This window comes from Mixophyes fleayi, chromosome 4, assembly GCF_038048845.1.
Source record: "Mixophyes fleayi isolate aMixFle1 chromosome 4, aMixFle1.hap1, whole genome shotgun sequence".
Classification (NCBI taxonomy): Eukaryota; Metazoa; Chordata; class Amphibia; order Anura; family Limnodynastidae; genus Mixophyes; species Mixophyes fleayi.
In genome coordinates this window covers 103,353,643-103,376,689 of record NC_134405.1, presented here as the reverse complement: position 1 = coordinate 103,376,689, position 23,047 = coordinate 103,353,643, and the positions used below count along the sequence as shown (strand labels likewise).

General features: G+C 38.9%; 1 protein-coding gene across 2 annotated transcripts in view; it reads right to left on the bottom strand.

Annotated features, from left to right (window-relative positions):
* The window catches only part of HDGFL3 (HDGF like 3), a 38,748-nt gene extending 17,158 nt beyond the window's left edge, over positions 1-21,590 (bottom strand). Inside the window, exons 1-6 of one of the 2 annotated variants that reach the window (XM_075207914.1) lie at positions 21,230-21,590; positions 15,020-15,096; positions 8,881-9,019; positions 7,247-7,258; positions 5,540-5,698; positions 952-1,095 (exon numbers count right to left, since the gene is read on the bottom strand). In XM_075207914.1, coding sequence (XP_075064015.1) covers positions 952-1,095; positions 5,540-5,698; positions 7,247-7,258; positions 8,881-9,019; positions 15,020-15,096; positions 21,230-21,313 — 615 coding nt within the window. In that variant the 5' untranslated portion in view covers positions 21,314-21,590. The remainder of the gene's footprint in view (positions 1-951; positions 1,096-5,539; positions 5,699-7,246; positions 7,259-8,880; positions 9,020-15,019; positions 15,097-21,229) is intronic. The other variant, XM_075207913.1, reaches the window with a different exon arrangement.
* Positions 21,591-23,047: the final 1,457 nt, after the last annotated feature.

Below are 23,047 nucleotides of genomic sequence, written 5' to 3'. Positions count from 1 at the left end.
TGAATATGATAGTCTATTTAAGTAAACATACTGTATAAGGCAGCAAGTTACTATCACATTTTGGAGAGGTAAATAAGAATGACACTGAACTACAATGGGGCTCAATAAAAAAGGATTCATGTGTATATGTTTAGTAGCCATATTTCAGGGTTTGCAAACGTCTATGCTTATGCACCACAATAGCGTAGAGATGTGGCTTGCCAGTGTGAGTAGTAAATGCTAACGCCACAATCCCCTATTTGTACATAATATAATAATGTAATGGCGTGTCATACACAAGAGAGAATAGTGTCTTGACAGTGTTATTATTAAACAGGAGTCACATTTTGTTATATAAATTGAAGTTAAATCCAAACAGAAATATAAAAGAAATTAAATTAAAACCAAACATATGTTGTTTTCCTTTTACAAAACCTACTGGCAATCCTCTTTCCTGCTAGTCCAAAGGGAAATCTCAATTAAGCAATGCAAATAGACAGCTGCAACTCCATATGATAGACCATACACCTCCTAACAAACATATCTGCAGATGCGTCCACGTCTAGTGGAGTCTCACACTCTTACTACACAAGGTCTACTCATGCCCACCCCTTTATCTTGTAAGGAGTTGTAAGTGTATATGTGGACATATCTGTACGCATTTCTGGTGTGTATGTGCAGTAAGAAAATGCATATCTTGCCCAAAAATAAACAGATGTACGTCCAACTCTAAATGAGCCCGTTATTTCTAGAATGATGGCAGTGAAATAAAGGCAATACTGTTTATTCACTAAAGTTAGATAAACCCATCTCATTTAAACATCACATTACTAGTAAAATCAGATAACAGAATTTGTGAAAGCCCCAGGATTACTCAGTGCTGTACTGTAACACATGCAGCCATATCCCTGTGCTGTAATGCTGTAACGTAACATGCAGTCATACTGTACAGAAACACTTATGCAGTCATACCCCCGCACTGATTTTCTGCACTTCTGAAGCATTTCTTGTGTCGTTGTCCACATCACCAGCCTCTGATCCACTCTTGTTTTCTTCATCTTTACTGTCTTTTTCTCCTTCGTCTGCCGAAGATTTCCGAGAAAGCTTAGATGGTTTCTGGAATGGTTACAAAAGAAGAATTTATACAGTGTATTAATACACTTAATACACAGCACACATACAGTCAGCCTATACAAAGTAACTTATTTATTCTAAAACAAAATTGTGAAGTAACAGTGTTTTAAGGCTACAATACTAAATGATTTTATTGTGCATTTCACTGCTTACATTTTACTTACATAATTTAATCAGCAGATAAACCCACTAATGGTCATTAAAAGGGCTTGTATACTCCATTTATAGTCATTTTCAGTTGCTGCTTTCAACAATGAGAAGTTTGAAAGGTGACTGTGGGATGCTCACAAGAAGTAACATAGCGCTCAGTGTTTTACACACAGTTACATCTATCCAGCATACTATTTGCCCCATGTCTTTGCCAAATGTTACAAGGCAGTTTCTCCATCTACCATCAGACAAGATTCTGCTTATGTCACAGCAGGCACAACTGACATGTTATGGTTTGAATTTGAAATTTTGTCCTTCATGAACCTGCTTTAAACCATTATAAAAGAACTATAGTATGTGGTTTCAAGTATTTGTGATGGAAAGAAATTAGATATATTACATTTATTTTATTACTTTAACAGAGCTGCAGTAAAAGTCAGGTAAGACTTTATCTTAATGTTGCATATATGAAAGGATTAAGTGATATGTTCAGTTATATTTTAGTACAACCATTACAGTCCAATGGGTGCTCACTGCAGATATATTCCAGCAGGTTCAGGAATAAATAAGAAGACAAGCAGCCACATCACCATATCTAGGTTTAGTACAGACATTGATGGGTACATTTCTCTCTTAGTATTTTCATCTCCATAAGATCATAATGTGTAGAATGATTATTTTGCTGTCTGGCCATGAGTTTAATTCAGACATGGGCCCTATTTGTTGAGTTTCCATATTTTTCCCATGTTTGTGTGGGATTTCTCTGGGTCATCCAATTTCATCTCACAGTCCAAAACATACTTCTAGGTTATTTGGCTTCTGGCAAAATAGAACCTTGTGTGTATTAGGGAATTTAGACGGTAATTGGCAACTGTGTAATATCGCGTAATTATATACAATAATAATCTATGTCATTTGAAGGCAGCTTTTGGCCCTAGAAAGAGCACTGATAGTGACCAATTGCATAAATACCTCCTATAAAAAGACATGGGCAGCAAAAAACATTTTTTTCAGTTTAAAAATTTACCCAACTTTCTCTTTTATACTCAACAGTAATACATCTTATGTATTCACAAGTACACCAACAGTGGAAAATGAAATTATAGTAATATTTTTGCTTACTTCTTAAAAATCTTCCTCTAAATTAAATGAACATAAAGCTCACTTTGTTGGAGGTGATAGATAAGGTCCAGTGTTCCAACAGAAGCCATATAGCCATTGTCCAGCCAACTAGGCTACATGGGTTCACTCACACTTATTCACCAACACATGCAACACACATAAGCATTTTTATGTGCAATTAATGGATTGCTGTTCATGGATTCAAATAAATAAATGGAAAGGGGGACAAAGAAAAATGCTGCTTTGGAATAATAGCAAAACACTAAACTGTCAATGTTGCCACAGAAAGGAATGCAATGTACCTAATGCTAAACAGGTCAAAACTGCACAAATATGAATGTGCCCTAAAAGAAAATTTGACTCATGTGGTACAGATGTAACGGAAGAGCAGAAAGAAGCGCTCTATGGGTATTTACAAACCACCACAGTATAAAACCACGGTTCAAATGGTGTTTTGTGAAGTCACATGCCTACTTTTGATGTATTGGAATGGCTTTACAGGATTTTGCAGAGCAACATAGTGCAAAAGTCTACACCAGTTGATGGGAGGAGCTATGCAAATTGGGGGCTTCCTTTGCTAAGGGCAGATTAGGTGAACGAGTGTGCCTACATGCACTGAAGAGGAGAAATAAGAGGTCATTCTGCGGAGTGTAATTATTGAAATGATATAGACGGCTTACTTACAGGGCTACTCCCTGGATCTTGTGCATGTATGGGGGCAGAGGGGGGCAGAGGGGTGCATATATATATATATATATATATATATATATAATTTTGCACAAGTTGCACTTCAGTAGGAAAGAGCATTCTGAACGATGTAATAATTAAATGTGTCACTTGTGTGTTTTTTAACTGTCCTGTTTTCCCTCATTCATAATTAAGACATAAACAAGGCTGAATAGAGCGGTATTATACAATAAAGATGGGGACATTTTAATTAATAAAAGAGAACAATAGCAGTTTGGATATTGATGTAACATGCGTTATGGTTTCCACCATATGCATCTGCATCCACAGACCTGTAAAATCAAGCGCAGATTGGTCTTCCGGGGGTGTTTCCAGAAACTGTGATGTGTATGCATCTTAAAATAGATTACGTGAATTGGAGATTTGCAGTTCCTGTGGTTTGTAATAGGAAGTATACAACAAGCATTTGTTCTTTTTAGTTCAGGGTTTTGCATTTTTTTGTGTATAATGATAAATGTTTACCAAGTGCCCCTCTATTGTGTATCACTTTATCCCATGTGCCCCTAAACTCTGTAAGCGTATGCCAAGTACCTGTGAATGTGTGTAAATATTGTGTATAATGTGTAGAAATATTTGTCAAGTAACTCTTCATGTCTTTAAATTTGAGTTTAATATAACTGGTGGAAGTACCCCTTGAATCTGTCTGATGTATCCCAGGGGTAATGTACCACTGAGTGACAAGCCTTGCTTCAGTCTGATTAACACCAATGATTTATTTACGTAGCTGAAAGGATGCATATTCTGCACATATGTGTTTATTTGTCCGCAAGCACATAATAAAACCTACTTTTTGCTTATGGTTGTGCCCCCTGCAAATGCGTTACACAACAGAAAAGCTGCATTGTTCTTTTCTAGCCTTCAGGGAAATATATAGGCATTTTTCAAGATTTCTTATATTTGCCATTTTAATTTTTTTCTGATATTACAGCATTTAGAAAACAATATTTTAAATATTGTTACTCAATTAACAGCAATGACCCCATCATCTTTGCGTTCTCTCTTGAACCCTTACTTGCTCCCATTTCTTCCCTATCATGTCCCAACGCTGCTGTCTCTCTTTACAACACCACACTCTCTGCTGCCATTGATACTGCAGCCCCTGCCACTCCCTTCGTCCCTGCCAATCTAAACCCAAACCCTGGCACTCCCCACTTACTCGTCTCCTCCAAAAGTCCTCCTGCTCCTCTGAATGCCAATGAAGGAAATCCCGCTTCATTGCTGACTTCATCCACTGTAAATTCATCCTTTCCTCCTACTATACTGCTCTCTCTCTTACCAAACAAACCTATTTCACATTCCTCATCTCCTCCCTGTCCAATAAACCCTGATGCCTCTTTGCTACCATTAATTCTCTACTGTATCCTCCCCACTCGTCCATCACTGCTCTTGACTTTGCCACCTACTTCAAAGACAAAATTGACTCTATACACAATGATATCTGTTCTCGTCAGACTTGCCTCCCCCCACCTGTCCACTCACTTGGTCACCCTTAAGTCCTACCCACCTGTTACTGTGCCTGAGATGCTCGCTCTTCTCTCCTCCTCTTCTTCTTCTACAACCTGTCCTCTGAATCCTGTCCAAAGTTCCTCCGCTCCCTCTCTTCCAATGCCTGTTGTCACCTTGCTCACCTCTTTAACCTCTCTCTCCTCACTGGTATCTTCTCCTCAGCCTTCAAGAATGCTCTCATCTCCTCAAGAAACCTTCCCTTGACCCATCCTCTCTCTCCAACTATTGCCTCATATCTCTGCTTATCTTTGCTTCTAAAATTCTCGAACGACTTGTCTTCAATCGTCTGACTCACTTTCTCTCTTCCCACTCTCTTTTTACCCCCTCCAGTCTGGCTTCCGTTCCCTTCACTCAACTGAATCTGCCTTCACTAAAGTAACAAATGACTTATTGTTAGCCAAGTCTGATGGTCACTTCTCCCTTCTTGTGCTCCTCGACATCTCCGCTGCTTTTGACACCGTTGATCATTCTCTTCTTCTCACCACCCTTCACTCCCTATGTCTTTGCAAAACAGCTCTCTCCTAGTTTGCCTCATACCTCTCTGCCCACTCTTTTAGTGTGTCTGCTTTTGGCTTTTCCTCCCCTCCTTTTCCCCTTTCTATTGTAGTCCCACAAGGCTCTGTCCTTGGCCCTCTGCTCTTCTCTCTCTACACCACCTCTCTTAGTGAACTCATTCAATCATTTGGCCTCCAATACCACCTCTATGCTGTTGACACACAAATCTATCTTTCCTCCCCTGACCTCTCTCCCGCAGTCCTAACCCAGGTATCTAGCTGTCTCTCTGCTGTAACTACCTGGATGTCACAGTGCTTCCTGAAACTCAACATCTCCAAATCCGAGCTCATCATCTTTCCTCCTGACAATGTTGCTATCCATCCCATCCCACTTTATTTCAAATCACCTTTGAAGCGTAGGACTTCTTCCTCTTAGAACCTGCTTTTTCATTCTTCCTTTTGCCTTTCCCGTCCTCTTCCACCTGATCCCCCTCTTCTTCGCTGCTGCCGTCTGCAGCATTGCCTCCTTCTCCTTCTGTTTCTGAGGAGCTCTGTTGTTGAATTGCCTTGAATAAATCATAAAAATAAAAAGATCTACAAATATATAACTCTATTGAAAGTCGGAAACTGCCAATGGCTGAAAGGACGCTCTATTGCGGGTAGTGTAATTAGGAAAGCATTGAACATGTGTGGCTGGGGAAAATTAATTTCCTTGTTACTTTCATTTACCGCTTTCTCAGCTACTAGGGAATGTGAAATGTAGGCACAAATATTTTATGTACATTGCAAATACATTGACAGTATTATATAGCAAAATACTTATTTCTATAACCACAGTGACTGATACCAGTAGTGACTTGTTTTGATACTTTTGCAATCAATACCAGTATGTATTAATAAATTGTCCATGTTATCTCCTTTCTGTATCTGAATACTATAATACTGATTGAGACACCACTACAAATCAATGTATTATTTTTCACTAGCATGCTACAACCTGTGAAACAAACAGCATCATGTTCTGCCTTTCATATTAAAGCTGCTATTGAAAACACTGAGCTCCTACTAATCACAAGTTCCTCTGCCAAGAGGATTTTCGTTACTGGAGCAGGAAAGTAATATACTAAATATATAAATAAACTACTATGCTAAATTTCAGATATCAAGGATTTTTATTCTATCTGTATCACTGTCTTAGAAACATAGTGACTGATTCATTAAGGAACGTATATGCCGATAAGTGCCACATTTCGCGTAAATTGCTCTGTGCATGCCCAAAAACGGACTATACGCAAGTGAACCCAAGTGTACGCAACTCATCTTCGAACGCAAATGACACTTCCGACAGCCTATGATTTCAGGGTTGGAACGGGGGAGAGAAGGGGCGTATGCACGTAGTCAATGAACAGTAAGGGGGTGTGCCAAGGCTGAACGCACGCACATCCGTCCGACTGAAGCTCTGGGCACCTCTCAAGTACGTGATTTTCAGCCATATCACTTGCTCCAGCTACAGGGCAGGTGTAAGTGCCGAGTCACAGTATCCTCTATTCCCTTACTCCAGACCTGCATAGGTATTGTATGTACCCTGCAGTGTGTTGTGTCTCTCTGCATACGGCAAGTGATGTATAGGCAGAGTGTACTTATACCCGTATACAACTAGAAACGTTTCTTGAGATCCTCTTCTTGATTACGGATGTACCTGCTTGCATTTTCTATTAGTTAAAAGAAAAAGCAAATTGCGCGCACTTTATGTTCTTTGATGAATCAGGCCCACAATGCATTAAGTATGAAAATCAGATATTTCTGTAGCAGATCCTAGCCTGCTTCTGTAAGTCTTGGGTCTGCAATCCACCGACATAGCATGAATGGTTTTTGGCCAGAACTTTTCAGCTAAATTAGAAAAGACAACATGTGATGTTGCAGTTGGAGGTTAAAAACAAAGTGTGTGACATTTATGAAAACATTTTCTTATTTTTAACACTCTTTAGTGTATCCCACCTGCACCCACTTAACAGATTACATGCAAAGAGTTCTACCATAAGCTTCCTCCACAGTAAATGGCCATGTGTCCACTGAAGTGTCTTGTATTGTATAATTTAGTTCATGGTGCTCACCTTCAGATGCATCTGTGAAAAAATAAATAATTATCCATTACATATCGGTCTCTCTTATTATTTCATTATGAATATACATCAAATGATTTAGCCCACTTTTTATGAATAGTTCAATCACTTCATGTTGGCTTGTTTACCCACTATTTGATCATACATAGTGTTGCTTTTCAGTGTTTGTATAACTACATGTATGACAACATGGCCAGACATCTCTTCACCTTTACTATCTTGTCGAATGCGGTCTTACACAATAATTCCTACTAAGGGAGCCAAGTAAACGTTTCCCTTCTCTGGCAAAGCTAGTTTTTCAATGACCCTACTTCTGTTGCATGAGATTCAATTTCAATTCAGTCCTTGTGCAAACAGCAGGCATACAGCTATTCTATTTTACCAGTAGATGTACCTGTGTTTACTAAGTCACCAAAAAGTATGTTCACTGACAGAATTTCCTTCCTCCTACTATGAGGATGGTAAAATATATACGACTCTTATGTACATTTGTTAGACCCCTCTAGAACAAGTTTACAGACAAGACTCATTAAGGTGGTAGGGGGGTTGTTCACTGTACCTTCTTCAGTATGTCATTATTAAAAAAAAAAAAAACTTATTTACATAATAGCATTGATCATATAAATTTGAACGATGTTTAATTGTACTAATGCTTTTCACATTGGATCTGTTTCAATCTTTTCAAATTGGATTTGTAATGGTTTAGTGCTACTTTAAAAAATGTAAAGCCTTACCTAATTTATCACAATTCTTACATTAACTGCTACAAATGTGATACTGTTACTGCTCACTAGCTAAGGATAAGGTAAAATAAGGTAAAATTAAGTGTCCTTGACATTGCTGGATTAGTTTTAAATAATATGATCGTCATTTACAACCACAAGTGCAATGCTTTTGAGAGCAAAAACCCTTTTCTATGTTGTGATGTTATGCAACTGCTTTTAATCAGATATTAAAAGGTGATCGATAAGGGGTGGATACATACAAAGTAATTGGTGTCCCTTCATTTGTGAGTCATAACAGAACTTGTTCACTATGCAAAAGCCATTGGCTTTACCACCACTTTAGAGGTGGCCATATTCACTCTTTAATTGGGACACTATTTGCTTTTTCAGCGCAAGTACAATGGCACAGAACAGTATGCACCCTTCGGTGAGTAAATGCCACTAGAGAAGACAATTGTTCTGCACATTAATGTTCTGCTCAACAGGATGTTCTGAAAGAATTGGCAAGAAGCTATTCAGAACAGATAATATTAACAATAGAAAGGACTTCTGCTTACACTCAGTACATACATAAGAGTACAAGTTCAATCAAGATTGGAGAACAAGTTGGATTGTAAACTTGAGCTACTAATAACATTTAGTGATATATATGTAAATGGTTCACAAGCTTATCAGAATAAATTTTGGAAATGAAGTTGTGATCATGGATGAAGCCATTTTCCTATTCTGTGAATCATCCCATTGAAGGTCACAATTTTAGCCATGAAAATAAGATTGCACTCAACTAAGCAAGAAACTTACATTTTAGGTTTAGTTGTCTGTAAAACTTTACTTTAGCTCTAGATCAGTTTTTTAGTTATCGCTACTGTATGTCATCATTGATTAAGAAACACTGATTACCTGATAGCCAGTAAATTTGACTCCAGGGTTGTTTTCAATTTCCCACAATCCTTCATTGAATCCTTTCCGCTTGTTTGACTTTCCAAACTTGTCTTTAAATTCCTTGTAAGGGAAAAGATCTTTTGGTCCCAAAAACGCACTGCAGTGAGGCAAGAAGTAAAGGTCTTACAAAAGTAAAGGAACTGGAGGTTAAAATACAGAATATAATGCATTGTTAGAATTATTTTCTCCATTGAATAATTTTCAAAACTTAATGGCAGCAGACACTTTAACGTATGAACATTAAAATTGTAACCAGAATGTACCTACTTCAAGACCAGAGGGGTTTCTCAGTTCAGTTATCAGTTTGTACATGTATCAATTAAACCATTAATAACATATTACTACTACCAAAAGTAATTTTATACAGTTTTGGGTGAGAAATTGTGCTTTTCTAGCTGTTTTAAAAATGTATTTCCTACCCCCCAAGCATAAATAATTTGATGAGTAGGGCACAATGTTGGGCTTGTTTCCTGCCATATCCTTCTGTCCCTTCAGTCCACAGACAATGGCACTGCAAAGCTCTAGGGTCAGTAGTTTCAACAGTAATACCACCAACACACTAAAAGAGAGTTTAAGGGGAGGGAACCCAACAATTCAGGTAAGGGGCAGTGGAACATTAACTATTAAAACTATGAAAGTGGTTTGAAAGTGGAATTCACTTCTAAAGTAAGAATAAGTTAGGAGAAAAGGCCAGAGAGCTTCCAGTTCCGATGAACCAGAGATCCACCACCACTCCTGCCAAGCTCCAACGGCCTAACAAGGAAGTAAGCTCCTGACCAGCCTACCTTTTGTGCACTTGCTTTGGCCTCCCACAAGACTGGCCTGGTCACCTTGCCTACATCATAGCACCACAGAATCCTGAGGCCCCAGACTCACCTCTCCACATCCTCAGTCACCAGGGCTCGATTGGAGCTCTACAACAGAAAGCCTAACCTCCCATATGTAAAGTGCCTTTCCCTGCTGGTATGAGGTCTACAGAAGTTAAGGACCCACCCAGTGATGGATTCTGGGTGAATCAGAGGCACATGGCCCCCTGTCATTACTTTCCAGCACCCTGCTCTCTCTTTCTCACCGAATATCTCATCACCTGATCAATATCCCAAAGTAATCTATCCCATTTGAACATTCTGTGTTTTATTTACTGTGGTGAGCAGATCCACCAGGGTTCCTGAAGCCATTAACTGCTCAGTGTTGTTATGAACTGCTAGGGAATATACAACACAGCTGCCTGTTTGAATAAGACAAGTGATAGAAGCGCAGTCTTAGATGCTTTAAGGTTTTGGGGGCACAGACAGATTTAACAAATGCAGCACCCCAAGCAAGTGAAGCACTGATTTTTATCTTATCACACTGAACTACACCCAATATTAAATATTTAAGATAAAAGCAATTTTTTCTTGGTTTATTTATTTTTCTAAATGATGTCATATCATTTTGTTTTGTCTTTGGATTTACAACACAAACAAAATGTACAATTCGTAGTGATTGCATTTTACTGGAAATTTAAAAATGCATTTGCTATTTCCATTTTAAAAATATTTCACATCCCTATTCCCAGAATATTTCATTCAGTGTGAGAGGCCCTATACTAGCCTCACCTGATGTAGTGACGGCTTGGGTTTAGCAATATAAACAAAATTCTATCTCGGGCACCTCCCAGGTCAAACAATGAATACTTGTTCTTCTATTGTACGTGTTAGGGCCAGCTGCGCACCAAAATACATCCGAATGTAGATTTATGAGTATCTTAGACTTGTGTCCCCTTACAGCTTGAGGGGCAGAACAAGATCAGGTAAGTGTAAGCTGAGCACAGTGATGGCGGGTTCACTTAAGGCTGACATAATCAGACATAACATGCAACCCCAGATACACCACTTGCAGATACCAGAGGCTTGGTATACTGATATAGAATGATGACACCAGCAGTACTAACTGCTTCTGATAGGCTGTTGCATATTGACCACTCCACCTAATAGAATAAAGGGGAAAACAATGGCTGTGGAGGTGTTTGTATTTAATTACATTTTGGATGGAAAATGCGACTGTCATACTTATTAATAACAGACAAGACACTACTCAATTATGTATATGACACTTCATTACCTTCTGTGTTATCGTATGTAAATTGTTTATGTCATGATCCCCTCAGTGTACAGCGCTGTGTACTATGTAAGTGCAGTGTTTTCCCCAGCACCTATTTTCTGTTGTTTCATCTCGCTAGCTTTACTTGGCACTTGGTTCTTGGAGCCCAACAGTGTCCTATTATTATTATTATAGAATAAACCATTGTTTCTCCTATTAAAACAGGTGCTATATGAGCCCTACAGCCAGCTGGGTGTGTTAGACCACTGACCACCACCAGTCTGACCAGTCCTGGCAGGTGTGGGCAATAACCCAACATTTTTCCTTATTATTGCAAATTATTAAAAATGCCCCCACCTGGCTACTTCTTAATGCCACCTGACTGGCAAAATGTTCTGGGGAGAATCATCATCATCATCATCATCATCATTTATTTATATAGCGCCAACATATTCCGTAGCGCTTTACAATTGGGGACAAACGTAATAAACTAATAAACAAACTGGGTAAAACAGACAAAGAGGTGAGAAGGCCCTGCTCGCAAGCTTACAATCTATGGGACAATGGGAGATTGACACATGAGGTTAAGTATACATTTTGCATCTTGGCCCAGCCAGACTGCAAAGGTAGGGTGACTCATAAGCTAAATGATCCTGTCACACAACAATGTTATTCCGGGGGTAGTTGTCTTGTGTGAAATTGTGTAACAGGCTAAAGGTAGTGAGGTTAAGATGGTGGTTGAGGAATATTATAAGCTTGTCTGAATAGGTAGGTTTTCAGAGAACGCTTGAAAGTTTGTAGAACAGAGGAGAGTCTTATTGTGCGAGGGAGAGAGTTCCATAGAGTGGGTGCAGCCCGAAAAAAGTCCTGTAACCGGGAATGGGAGGATGTAATGAGGGTGGATGAGAGACGCAGATCTTTTGCAGAACGGAGTTGCCGAGTTGGGAGATATTTTGAGACAAGAGAGGAGATGTATGTTGGTGCAGCTTTGTTGATGGCCTTGTAGGTTAGTAAAAGTATTTTATATTGGATTCGGTAGAAGACAGGCAGCCAGTGTAGAGACATACAGAGTGATTCAACAGAGGAATAGCTATTTGCAAGGAAAATCAGTCTTGCCGAAGCATGTAAAATAGATTTTAGGGGTTTGAGTCTGTTTTTGGGAAGACCAGTAAGGAGGGAATTGCAATAGTCAATGCGGGAGATGATTAGTGCATGAATTAAGGTTTTAGCAGTGTCTTGTGTGAGATATGTGCGGATTCTGGAAATGTTCTTTAGATGTATGTAACATGATTTAGATATAGAGTCAATGTGGGGAACAAAGGATAGGCGTGAATCAAGGATTACACCTAGGCAGCGAGCTTGTGGGGTGGGATTTATGGTCATGTTATCAACAGAGATAGAAATGTCAGGTATGCTCTTGTTGGCGGGTGGGAATATTATTAACTCTGTTTTAGAAAGATTAAGTTTGAGTTGACGAGAGGCCATCCAAGATGAAATGGCAGAAAGACAGTCAGTTACACGGGACAACACAGATGTCGAGATATCAGGAGAGGATAGATAGATTTGGGTATCAGCCGCATAGAGATGATACTGAAAGCCAAAGGAACTTATTAGATTTCCAAGAGAAGCGGTATAGATAGAGAACAGCAGAGGACCTAGCACCGAGCCTTGTGGTACTCCAACTGATAGGGGAAGCGGAGCAGAGGTGGCTCCAGAGAAATTAACAGTGAAAGAGCGATTAGAGAGGTAAGATGAGAACCAGGATAGAACTGTGTCTTGAAGACCTAGGGATTGCAGTGTTTGTATGAGAAGAGAGTGGTCAACGGTGTCAAATGCAGCCGAGAGATCAAGGAGAATTAGGAGAGAGTAATGGCGTTCAGTCTTAGCAGTGATCAGATCATTAACAACCTTGGTCAGCGCAGTCTCTGTGGAGTGTTGAGAACGAAAGCCAGACTGAAGAGGATCCAACAGGTTGTTTGCGGAAAGAAAGCGTGTGAGGCGAGTGTAGGCAAGTCTCTCTAGAAGCTTGGAGGGGCAAGGGAGCTGAGAGATGGGACGGTAATTTGAGAGAGAGTTTGGGTCGGAGTTTTGTTTTTTTAGAATAGGAGTAATCACTGCATGCTTGTATAGTGATGGAAAGATGCCAGTAGAGAGCGAGAGATTACAGATTTGAGTTAGAGGTGAAATGAGCACAGAAGACAGGGATCTACCAATTTGCGAGGGAATAGGATCAAGAGGACAGGAGGTAGAGTAGGAAGATAAGAAGAGCGTAGAAATTTCCTCTTCATTTGTGGGGTCAAATGAAGAAAGGGTGTCAGAGGGTAGTGGGAAGGAAATGAGCTGATGGCTTGTTGAGGAAGAGGATACCATTTCTAGTCTGATCTTGTCAATCTTGTCCTTGAAGTAGGAAGCAAGATCCTGAGCACTGATAGTAGATGGAGGGTTCGGGGTGGGAGGATTGAGAAGATGATTAAATGTATTGAAAAGGCGTTTGGGGTTAGAAGCCTGAGCATAGATAAGAGATTGAAAGTATGTTTGTTTTGCAGTGTCCAGAGCATTTCGATAGGAGTGGTAGACAGAAGTATATGTGAAGAAGTCATTAGAGCTTCGAGATTTACGCCAGTGACGTTCTGCTTTACGGGACAGTTTTTGAAGATTTCGTGTTGCTTTGGTGTGCCACGGTTGACATCGAAGTCGACGTGTAGTATGAAGTGTCGCTGGAGCCACTTGATCAAGGGCCGTTGCTAAGGTTAGGTGAAAATGAGGTACTGCCATCTCAGGGGATGAGAATGTAGAGATAGGGGAGAGAAGGTGTTGGAGAGAGGTGGAAAATTGTTGAAGATTAATAGAATTAAGATTTCTACGAGTATGAGGAGGCTTGGTTGAGTCAGACAGTAGAGAGGTTAGAGCAGTGGGGGTGAGAGTGTAGCTGATAAGGTGATGATCCGAGAGGGGGAAGGGTGTATTAATAAAATTAGAAACTGAGCATAGTCTAGAGAAAACAAGATCAAGGCAGTGGCCATCCTTATGAGTAGATGATTCAATCCACTGGGAGAGGTCAAGTGAGGATGTTAGAGAGAGTAGTTTGGAAGCAGCTTTGGAAGGTGGGTTATCAATGGGGATGTTGAAGTCACCCATGATGATGGTGGGGATGTCTGAAGATAAGAAGTGAGGGAGCCATGCAGAGAAATCCTCAATAAATTGTTGGTGTGCTCCAGGGGGACGATAGATCTGCAGTGCTTTATAAATAAAAGGTAATAATATAATAATAATGACACTATTGTATTGTGTACTAATAATGTAACTTTGGTATGTACTACTAATACTGTAAAGCCACATTTCTACACTATCATTGGACATGTGTATACGCACTTGTAAGCCTGATGTATGCCTGGCTCAAATACTACTGTTTTGAGTTGGACTCATCTTGAGATACATCCAACTCAACATACACACATAAGTATTTTTGCATTCGTCTTTTTCTATATACGTTTGGTGCACATTTCAGATAAATGTGGCAATAATGATTCACTTAGCTTACCTCATACTATTATAGGTGCACTATGGGGCTGCAAAACGTATTCCGCAATTATGCAGAGCTGTACGCATCTCAAGATGAGTCCACCTCTACATCAGCAACATATGCTCCTGGTTTATGGCACGTCATCATCAGTGCTTTTTTGCACCTGCATTATAGCAGATGTAAACATATGCCTCCTAACAGGCATATATGCATGTTTGTGCAGGTCTGATGAGCTACATTTGCGTAAACACGCCTTTATTGTACTTGGCCTACATTAGACTGACCCTTTCCTCCTCTGTCCTACCTCTCTGGGCACATGCAGTCGTAAGTGCCAGTCACACAAGTCTGCATAGGATCATATGTGTGCCCCCTCTTTCTGTGAATGCACATAGCGATTTCACGCAAGATACAATCTGCAAACTGGTGTACCTCCCAATCTACATCAGCCCTATATGTTTTACAAATTAACTAGTTGGAAAAACAAAGACTTACGTTTCATGGGTGCCAAAAAAGAAGATAGGAAATTTGTTTGCTGGTGGTTTCACAGCTCCTTCTGGTAGTTCATCAATCTGTGGAACATTAAAACATGTTTGGATTTTATTTTAACCAAAGATTTCCTCTGAATTTACCCTTATGTAAGAGTCAAACATATTTAATGCAGATGTCCTTGTTTGCTGGCTCTAATGCAAATACCTTAGCTTTCATTTTCTTATGTCTTATTTCAGTTACAATAACAGCAGAAATAAATCTATGTACTGTATGATATAATGATTAAGTAGCAGTCCTAACCTGAGTTCTTAATAACACCTAACAGTGCCCATTTTATTATTAACCTAATTTATGATAGCAATAAAATGTTACCCATGTGCTCCTACACAACGTCCAGTCTGAAAATGTATGCACACTTACCATTTCAATTCCTTACACATCTCTTGTCTTCAATTTATTCTTTTAATAGACATGAATCTCAAACTTTCCCTGTGCCTAACATTTATTTGTCTGACACAATTTTATTTTATCATCCCTCTTTGCAGGCTGTAAGTAAACTTAGCTTTCTGGCACCTCTTTGACATATTGGAACGTAAACGTGATACCCCACACCCATTGATGTCACTTAACGTTTGCCATTAGGTCTTGCCCCAAAACTCTTGTATTCTGAGAGGATTGACATACCTCTATTAGATTGACAAAAGAGCTCTCGGAGCAGATAAATGGGTTATGAAGAAGTGGAACCAAATAATGAAACTAACACTAAGCTCTACAAGCAGAATTATTAATATTATTATAGACACTACTTAAAGTGCTATAAAAATATTTTTTATACTATCATTACACTCAGCATGATGTCATATTGACCCTGCATATGAAGTTATACATTGTTGTGTCAGGTGTAGGTGCAGCTGAGAGTCATTTTGTGTTAGGTTTTCAGGCTTTTAAAACCCTTTTTAAGCATGCAGTTTTTGTTTTCTGGTTCACCTTTACCTTTCACAGATACAAAGACCGCTAAAGCCAAAAACTATTACGATGAGTGTGATGTGTATTGTACAGGTTACATTTTCAGTACTGTTAGTTCCATTAGCACTGGTCATATCTACTGAGGAAGAAAGGGGGTGAACAGGATCAAGGTGGGCTGGGCAGATGGAGAGGCTTTTCCACAGCCAGAAGAGCTCATGAGATATACGTGTGCAGACCTACACATTCTGCTAGGCATTTGGTGTTCTTGTAGAAGGAATATTATATATTATCAATATTAACCATTACACAGCACCAACACATTATGCAGTGCTTTACAAAAAAATGACTGGTTACTATGGGTTACAGCACAATTACACTTGTTGAGTAAATAAGCCCCCACCCCCATGTGTGGGAGACCTTCACCTGATTTTGCTCCCTTGAAGTATGTGTGTAATGTAGACTGCGAGCTAGTCAATTTGCTCCCTTGTGGAGCATTGTTCTCATTGTATTTTTTCTGACCCTAAGATGTCTTTTAGTTGTATTGTTCTTTTCCCCGCTACAAAATGTGCATAACCCCACTTTACAGTTGATGAGATGTAAATGTGTGCACTGTGTAACACATGCCGTAACAGGATACAGTTTCTCAGTTCTGGCAGAGCACTGAGAATTAGCTGATCCATCTTATATCTATGTTATCCCTAGATACTTGATTCCAAAAGAACTGCACTGATCCACTGTACTGTTTATGAGCTGTATTTTATGTTGCCAGAGAGCTGCCAAATCCGATCATTGACAATGGCTGCCCATGTAAATGAACTATTCCAAGTGGCTCTTCATGTTAATTTTTTTTTACCACCTCTCCTACTCTAGTACTTCAATGGGGGAGCCTACTCTGAGATCCTCAACCTTTGTTTAACTCAGCAGGGCCCTGATACTTATGTTCAGTGGGGACCCCTGCTGGTGAGTTCTTGTAAATGTCTACCTGCACCACAGAAGTAAGGGATGTAAACCAAAGATAAGGAAAGACAGCACCCAAGTATGGGAACCCCACTAGAGTGGGCAGTTTGAAAAATAAACATAATTGAACACTGACAGTGATTTACTCTATTCCTCCTTTTCATAAAGATCAGTGGCAATGGCAATACTTTCAACTATAAGAAGTTGTCAGCAAAATATTCAGGTGTTAAAATAAAACAAAATAACATAAACGCTCTTGATTTCAAGTACAGTACTAATTTTACGAAACATATTTTACATACACCAACATTTAAGTGGTCTGTTATTGCATCCACAAAATCAGCAGCAGATCCAGCAAAATATCCCACAAACAGCAAAAACAGAATGCTTGTGTGGATAACATATATAATCTGGTAATAACAATTATTCACCATGTCTGTGAATGTGCATATACAACCATGGGAACAGTAAAAACATATCATACATAATACAAACACAGTAACATAATAGAACTGAAATAAATAATATACTCAATCAAATACAATGCAGTATATATATATATATATATATATATATATATATATATATATATATATATATAAATACACACACACACATACATACATACATACACACAAAACACATATAATTTTATTAAACGTTTAAATAACAAAGCATTTCCAAGTACAACTAATTATGAATATTAACAGTGGCTTGGATCATCAATGGATAATCAAAGTCACATATTGTATAAACAAATAAAGGAACACACTATTCTTGCTTTCTATACCTGCATTCAAAAATGTGATAAACAACCTTACAGTCTATTACTCAAACATGCCTCCATAATCAAAAATATAGATTTCACTCTAACATCTGTAGATTCAAAGTGAAAACATATGAAAGCTTTGAAGCCTGGTCTTTGCCAATACTAATATAAAAGAATCTAGACATGTGATTTCAGTTAAAATGAGTCTGGAGGGAAGTCAAAATACTGTTTCCTCAACAAGATACAGCTCTGGAAAGGGAGAGCAAACATGGAGATCATTTTTCCTTCTTACAACTGTAGCTAAAGCAGAGCTAGTGAATGAAAAAAAAACACAGCAGAAGCCATGGAGGTGTGGTGTTCCTAGTAAATGCATGTGTAGAGAATGATTTTGCTGAATCTCCATTATCACAGACTGCCTTCACAGAGAAGCAATCACCACTCACGCCATGGATTTGAAGCTATGTTTTCTTAAAATATATTTCCTTCTTAGGTTGGTTGTTTACTTCAAATACTAGTAAGGAATCCACAAACAGAGGGCATTGTTGTGTTTGATTAGACAGTGCTATATATAGTTAGCTTTACCAGTATTGTGTTTCTATGCTACATATACTAGATAATGCAAAATAGTACAATATTAGCAGAGGGCTATATGTACATAGAAACCAAAGTCTGACAACGTAGTAAATTGGATGAAAATACATAAACAATAGAACATATAACGTGTATTCAATGTCTGTTCGGGGAGTCTGATCATATTGAGCCTGAAGAAAGGAATCTTACAAGATGAAATTTAGGTATTTTGCTCTAGAGGGATGATGCTTATTCTCTGCAAGGTTCATGATTTTTGAACAAAAAAAAAAAAAATCACTTATTTCATATACCATATTTTACTATAAGGTGATTGTACTAATACATGTTCTTATAAGAAAATTATGATTTATAAGAAAATCATATCTTTATTATACAAAAAAGCCCTTGTTTTACAAATTATGAAGTATAAAAACATATCCTGTTTAGAAATACATGATAACCATTTGTTAATGGGGCCCATAAATGTAAGTGTATATTATATGAGCAGGTGACAGAAAGCATCTGCTTAGAGCAACTGCAAACAGTAATACTTTGAGTAAACACATTTTGTACTCTGAGATTAATGAGCAAACATGCCATTTATGATGGTAAGCCAAACCCTGTGGAAAACATATTATTCCTATAAATCATACTACAGATTTCAAGTTATTTAGTAAATACAGACCTATGTTGTCAGTCATATATTATCCCGACATCATTAATCAATTTCCAACTATAACCCTAAGGGGCATATTCAATTGGCCGCGTTACTGTTAAAAGTAATGTGGCTTGCGCACTATTACCGTTATTACTGTAATAGTGCGCATAATTACCGTTATTACGGTACCTTTAACGCCGGCTTTCAACTCGCAGCTCAGGGAGCTGCAAGCTAAAATCCGGGTTAGAATTACCGTAATACTTTTAAGGTTGCGTTACTTTTGCAAGTAATGTGGCTAATTGAATATGCTCCTAAATATGTCTCTACGTCACTTACCCTGGTGCAAATATATCCCTACAACTAACACCAAGTCAGAATTTGACGATCAAGGTGCATAATGTCAGAATTATCCAGATTCATTAGAATTTATGATATTTCCATAACATACATGATTAGGAAGATAATATCACACTTATCAGGGCTTGATCACACAGATGAATCTGGAAAGTGGTAAAAAAAATAAAAATGCATGAATACTAATGGGCACTTCAGTTGTATTTTAGTGATGCATTTTCTGCATGCTCTTACCAATACAAACTATTCTACCGATAGCAAGCGTTAACGCATGGGAAACACATTGTGCCATATTCTAACTTTTTTTTTTAAAAGTGCCGGTAAAAATTTAGAAAGCAATGGTGGGAATGAGCCAATAAGAAACCATTCAACCTATATAAAATGCGCTTTTCAGGTGATAGTGGCTGAAAACTTCATTACCAGCAGATATATGTCAAGTTCTCAAAGTATACCTGAATAACTGATTTGTATTTTGAAGCTTCTGTACTAAAGGTATGTAAACACTGTTTCATATTATCCCAGTTAAAATGTCTTATTTATTGGTAAGGTAAAAGCTAGATCAGTCTTAAAGCCCTTGAGACCTAAATAAATCATATACATTTAAGGCTTGACATTGTCTGTGCAGCAGTAACGTACATGTAATTACTAATTACAATATAAAAATGCAAATATAAAGAAGCTTTTGTGAGAAACCTACAATTACTGCTTTGATTCGTAGTTCAACCAGTGAACCAAAGCATATATTAACCATCAATTTATGGATACTCTGATGTATAAAATATGATTACTGTCAATTTTCTACCTAAGGGAACATGTATGCGAAAAAATATGTACGCAAGATTTGCCTTGATTCTTTACATTTAAATGTAAGATCTGTGAATCTTTTATGTATGTGTGCCATATTTATCTACAAGAGAACTAAATTTTATGATATATATATAGTTTGCTAGCAACCAAACAAAATATGTATCAATATGATAGTATAGTTAACAAACTTTAAAATACAACTTAAATAAAAATATAACTGGCTGCTGAATGATATTTAATAGAAGCCTCTTATCTAAAATCTTTCTTGCGGAAGTAGACTTAGGCAACCTATAGCTCTCCAGCTGAACTAAAAGTTCCAGAATGCCCTGCAACCTAGTAAGCTAAGTCTGTTCCTCTATCATGTTTTTTTGGCAGAGCAGGTTTCGGTCACCTGCAGCATTTGTGAAACTAGAAGACTCAGCATGATCTGTGGCTCACCAACTTTAGTTAAATCTCGAGGATATATTTATTAAACTGCAGATTTTAAAAAGAGGAGATGTTGCCTATAGCAACCAATCAGATTCTAGCTATCATTTTGTACAATGTACTAAATAAATGATAACTAGAATCTGATTGGTTGCCGTAGGCAACATCTCCACTTTTTCAAACCCGCAGTTTAGTAAACATACCCTCACAGTACCCTTGCCAGCCTGCCACAACATGGTGGGATTGTTGTTCCACATCAACTGGAGGCTCACAGGTTGTAGAACTCTAGTCTCTTGTAGAACAATGTAATCATGAAAAACTTAAAATCTACACTACTTAAGTTCTTAACGACTATCTCAGTACAGCCCTTCTCTTGTAGAAAACAATAATAATAATTAATAGATAAATGTGCGTGTTATAAACCAGATCCAGTGTAGGTGTTCAGTCTGTGGACATGCCTGGTGTAGCACTGGTACATCAGCTGCCTATGGAGGATGCTGTGTGAGGCTGCCATGTAGTGAGTGATGCTCACAGGCCTCTATCACTCACCTGTATGTGCCCCACCCCCTGCACTTTGGGCTCATACACACACTAATAGCGGGGGTCGTTTTCCCGCCCTTTTGTGGGTGCTCTCAGCTTCGTGTCGTGGGGAGGTGGGGTTGCTACTCGCCAGCCATAGACCCCATCATATGCCCCATGCACTCACCCTGGCAGGCCAGTGCGGGTAGCCCTTCATTTTGGCAAACGCCAGTTCTCCAGCCTTGTAGTCCCGGGGCCTGGGCCGAGCCATCCTGTCCTCCTCCAGCCCTCGCAGCGACACACAACAACCCTTCCGCCCCCTCTGTCCTGCGGCAGTGGCTGAAAATGGGGGAGTGCGCGAAGTACAGCACAAGCAAAAGGGGCAAATGAGGCCCCACAGTCACCTCCCCTCACAGAGCCCCTCAAAACAGGAGGTTCCCAAAACAGGCCCTTCCCCGAGTGCGAGCACAGGACACCCGAACCCCCAGCCAGCCAAACCCCTTCTCTCCTGTCACACTGACTGCCACAGCCAGCTCTCTGGCGCTGCGAGAAACAACAGTGCCTCGCTCGGCGATTCAGAGTGGGCAGAGACCTCATACAAATAATATTTCACTGTGCGGCGCTGGGGTGTCCCTTCGGGTATTTCTTTAGGTTCACAGACGTCTTGCTGGAATAAAGGAAAGTTGGGCTGCTCAGCTTTATTTTTGACAGAATTATGTGTATATGAGATAAAAAAAAAAATAGTACAGGGTAGGCTCTTGACTTTATACACTATCAGTTCCTCTCAATTTTACCGATGTTTCTTGGATCAGACTCCAGACTCATTTTACTTCAGCTAAATGACCATGGAAAATATATACTTGGTGGGGATTGCTAAACCTTTTAAGTACCCCTAACATTAAATATAATGTTAAAGTATATACACAAACGAAAAATAGGACCAGCATTTAACAGACATGTTTGACCAAAGCGCTTGCAGCATTTAGATGAATAGGTGGGAGGGATTGCAAGCAAGAGTATACAGTTCAAAAACTAATAATGGTTGGCAACCAGCAGTAAAATGACAGAACATAACAAGTTGTGAAAAGGGAAGCCCACACAAAATTTGTTTAAAAAATAAATCATATTTCCCATCATATAATTATGATTTACTTCTAAAGAAGTTCACCTATTAATTGTTCCCTTCTCCTCATAATGGTAATTATTTTTATTCATACTTACCTATCTGGTAATTGAAATAGTTGATTGCGCAGCATGCAGTCACTGTAGACTGCTTAGTTGCCGCCGAAAAAAAACTAGTGCCTTTTATATAGTCTCTTTAATATGGCACTTTAGTGTTGTCACTAAGGGGCATTAAGCGCAAAGTGCCTCTGGAACTGATCCACAGGCACTCCACTTTACTGCAACATCACGGATTTACGTTTGCACCCCATAGGGTTGAGAAGGGAAATCCGCGATGTTCCGGTGCCGTATTAACAAAAAAAATTTACATAGCCGCGATGTTCGGTCTTAATTGAATATGCCCCTAAGTATTTTCTAAGCACAATAATGCATTCAAATATATTATTTCTATTACATGTCTATTCCTTTATAATGCCACACTTACTATAACACCTGTTTTAGGGGGAGATTCAGTTGCTGGCTATTTGGTGCGCCGACATCGCGATGCACAGATTGCCGGCAATTATGGTAGAAATCTCTGCTCATTTTCCCACGCACCTTTATTGGGTGCAAGGAAAAATGAGCTGAGATTGTGTTTTGCGGACATTCCAGGAGACACCTCACTTTCTAATTGAATCTCCCCCACGCCTTTGCTAAAAGGTGGAATTGTAAATAGGAAGCACGTTATCATTTCCATACAGCGCCCCTGTCTACCTGATAAACTGATGCAGTGGTATGCAACATAATGTTTGTCAGGGGCCTCTAAAGGACACCTACCGCATGTTAAGATTGCAGAGGAACATTAGGACACCACATTATTATCATCAACAACATTTATATAGCG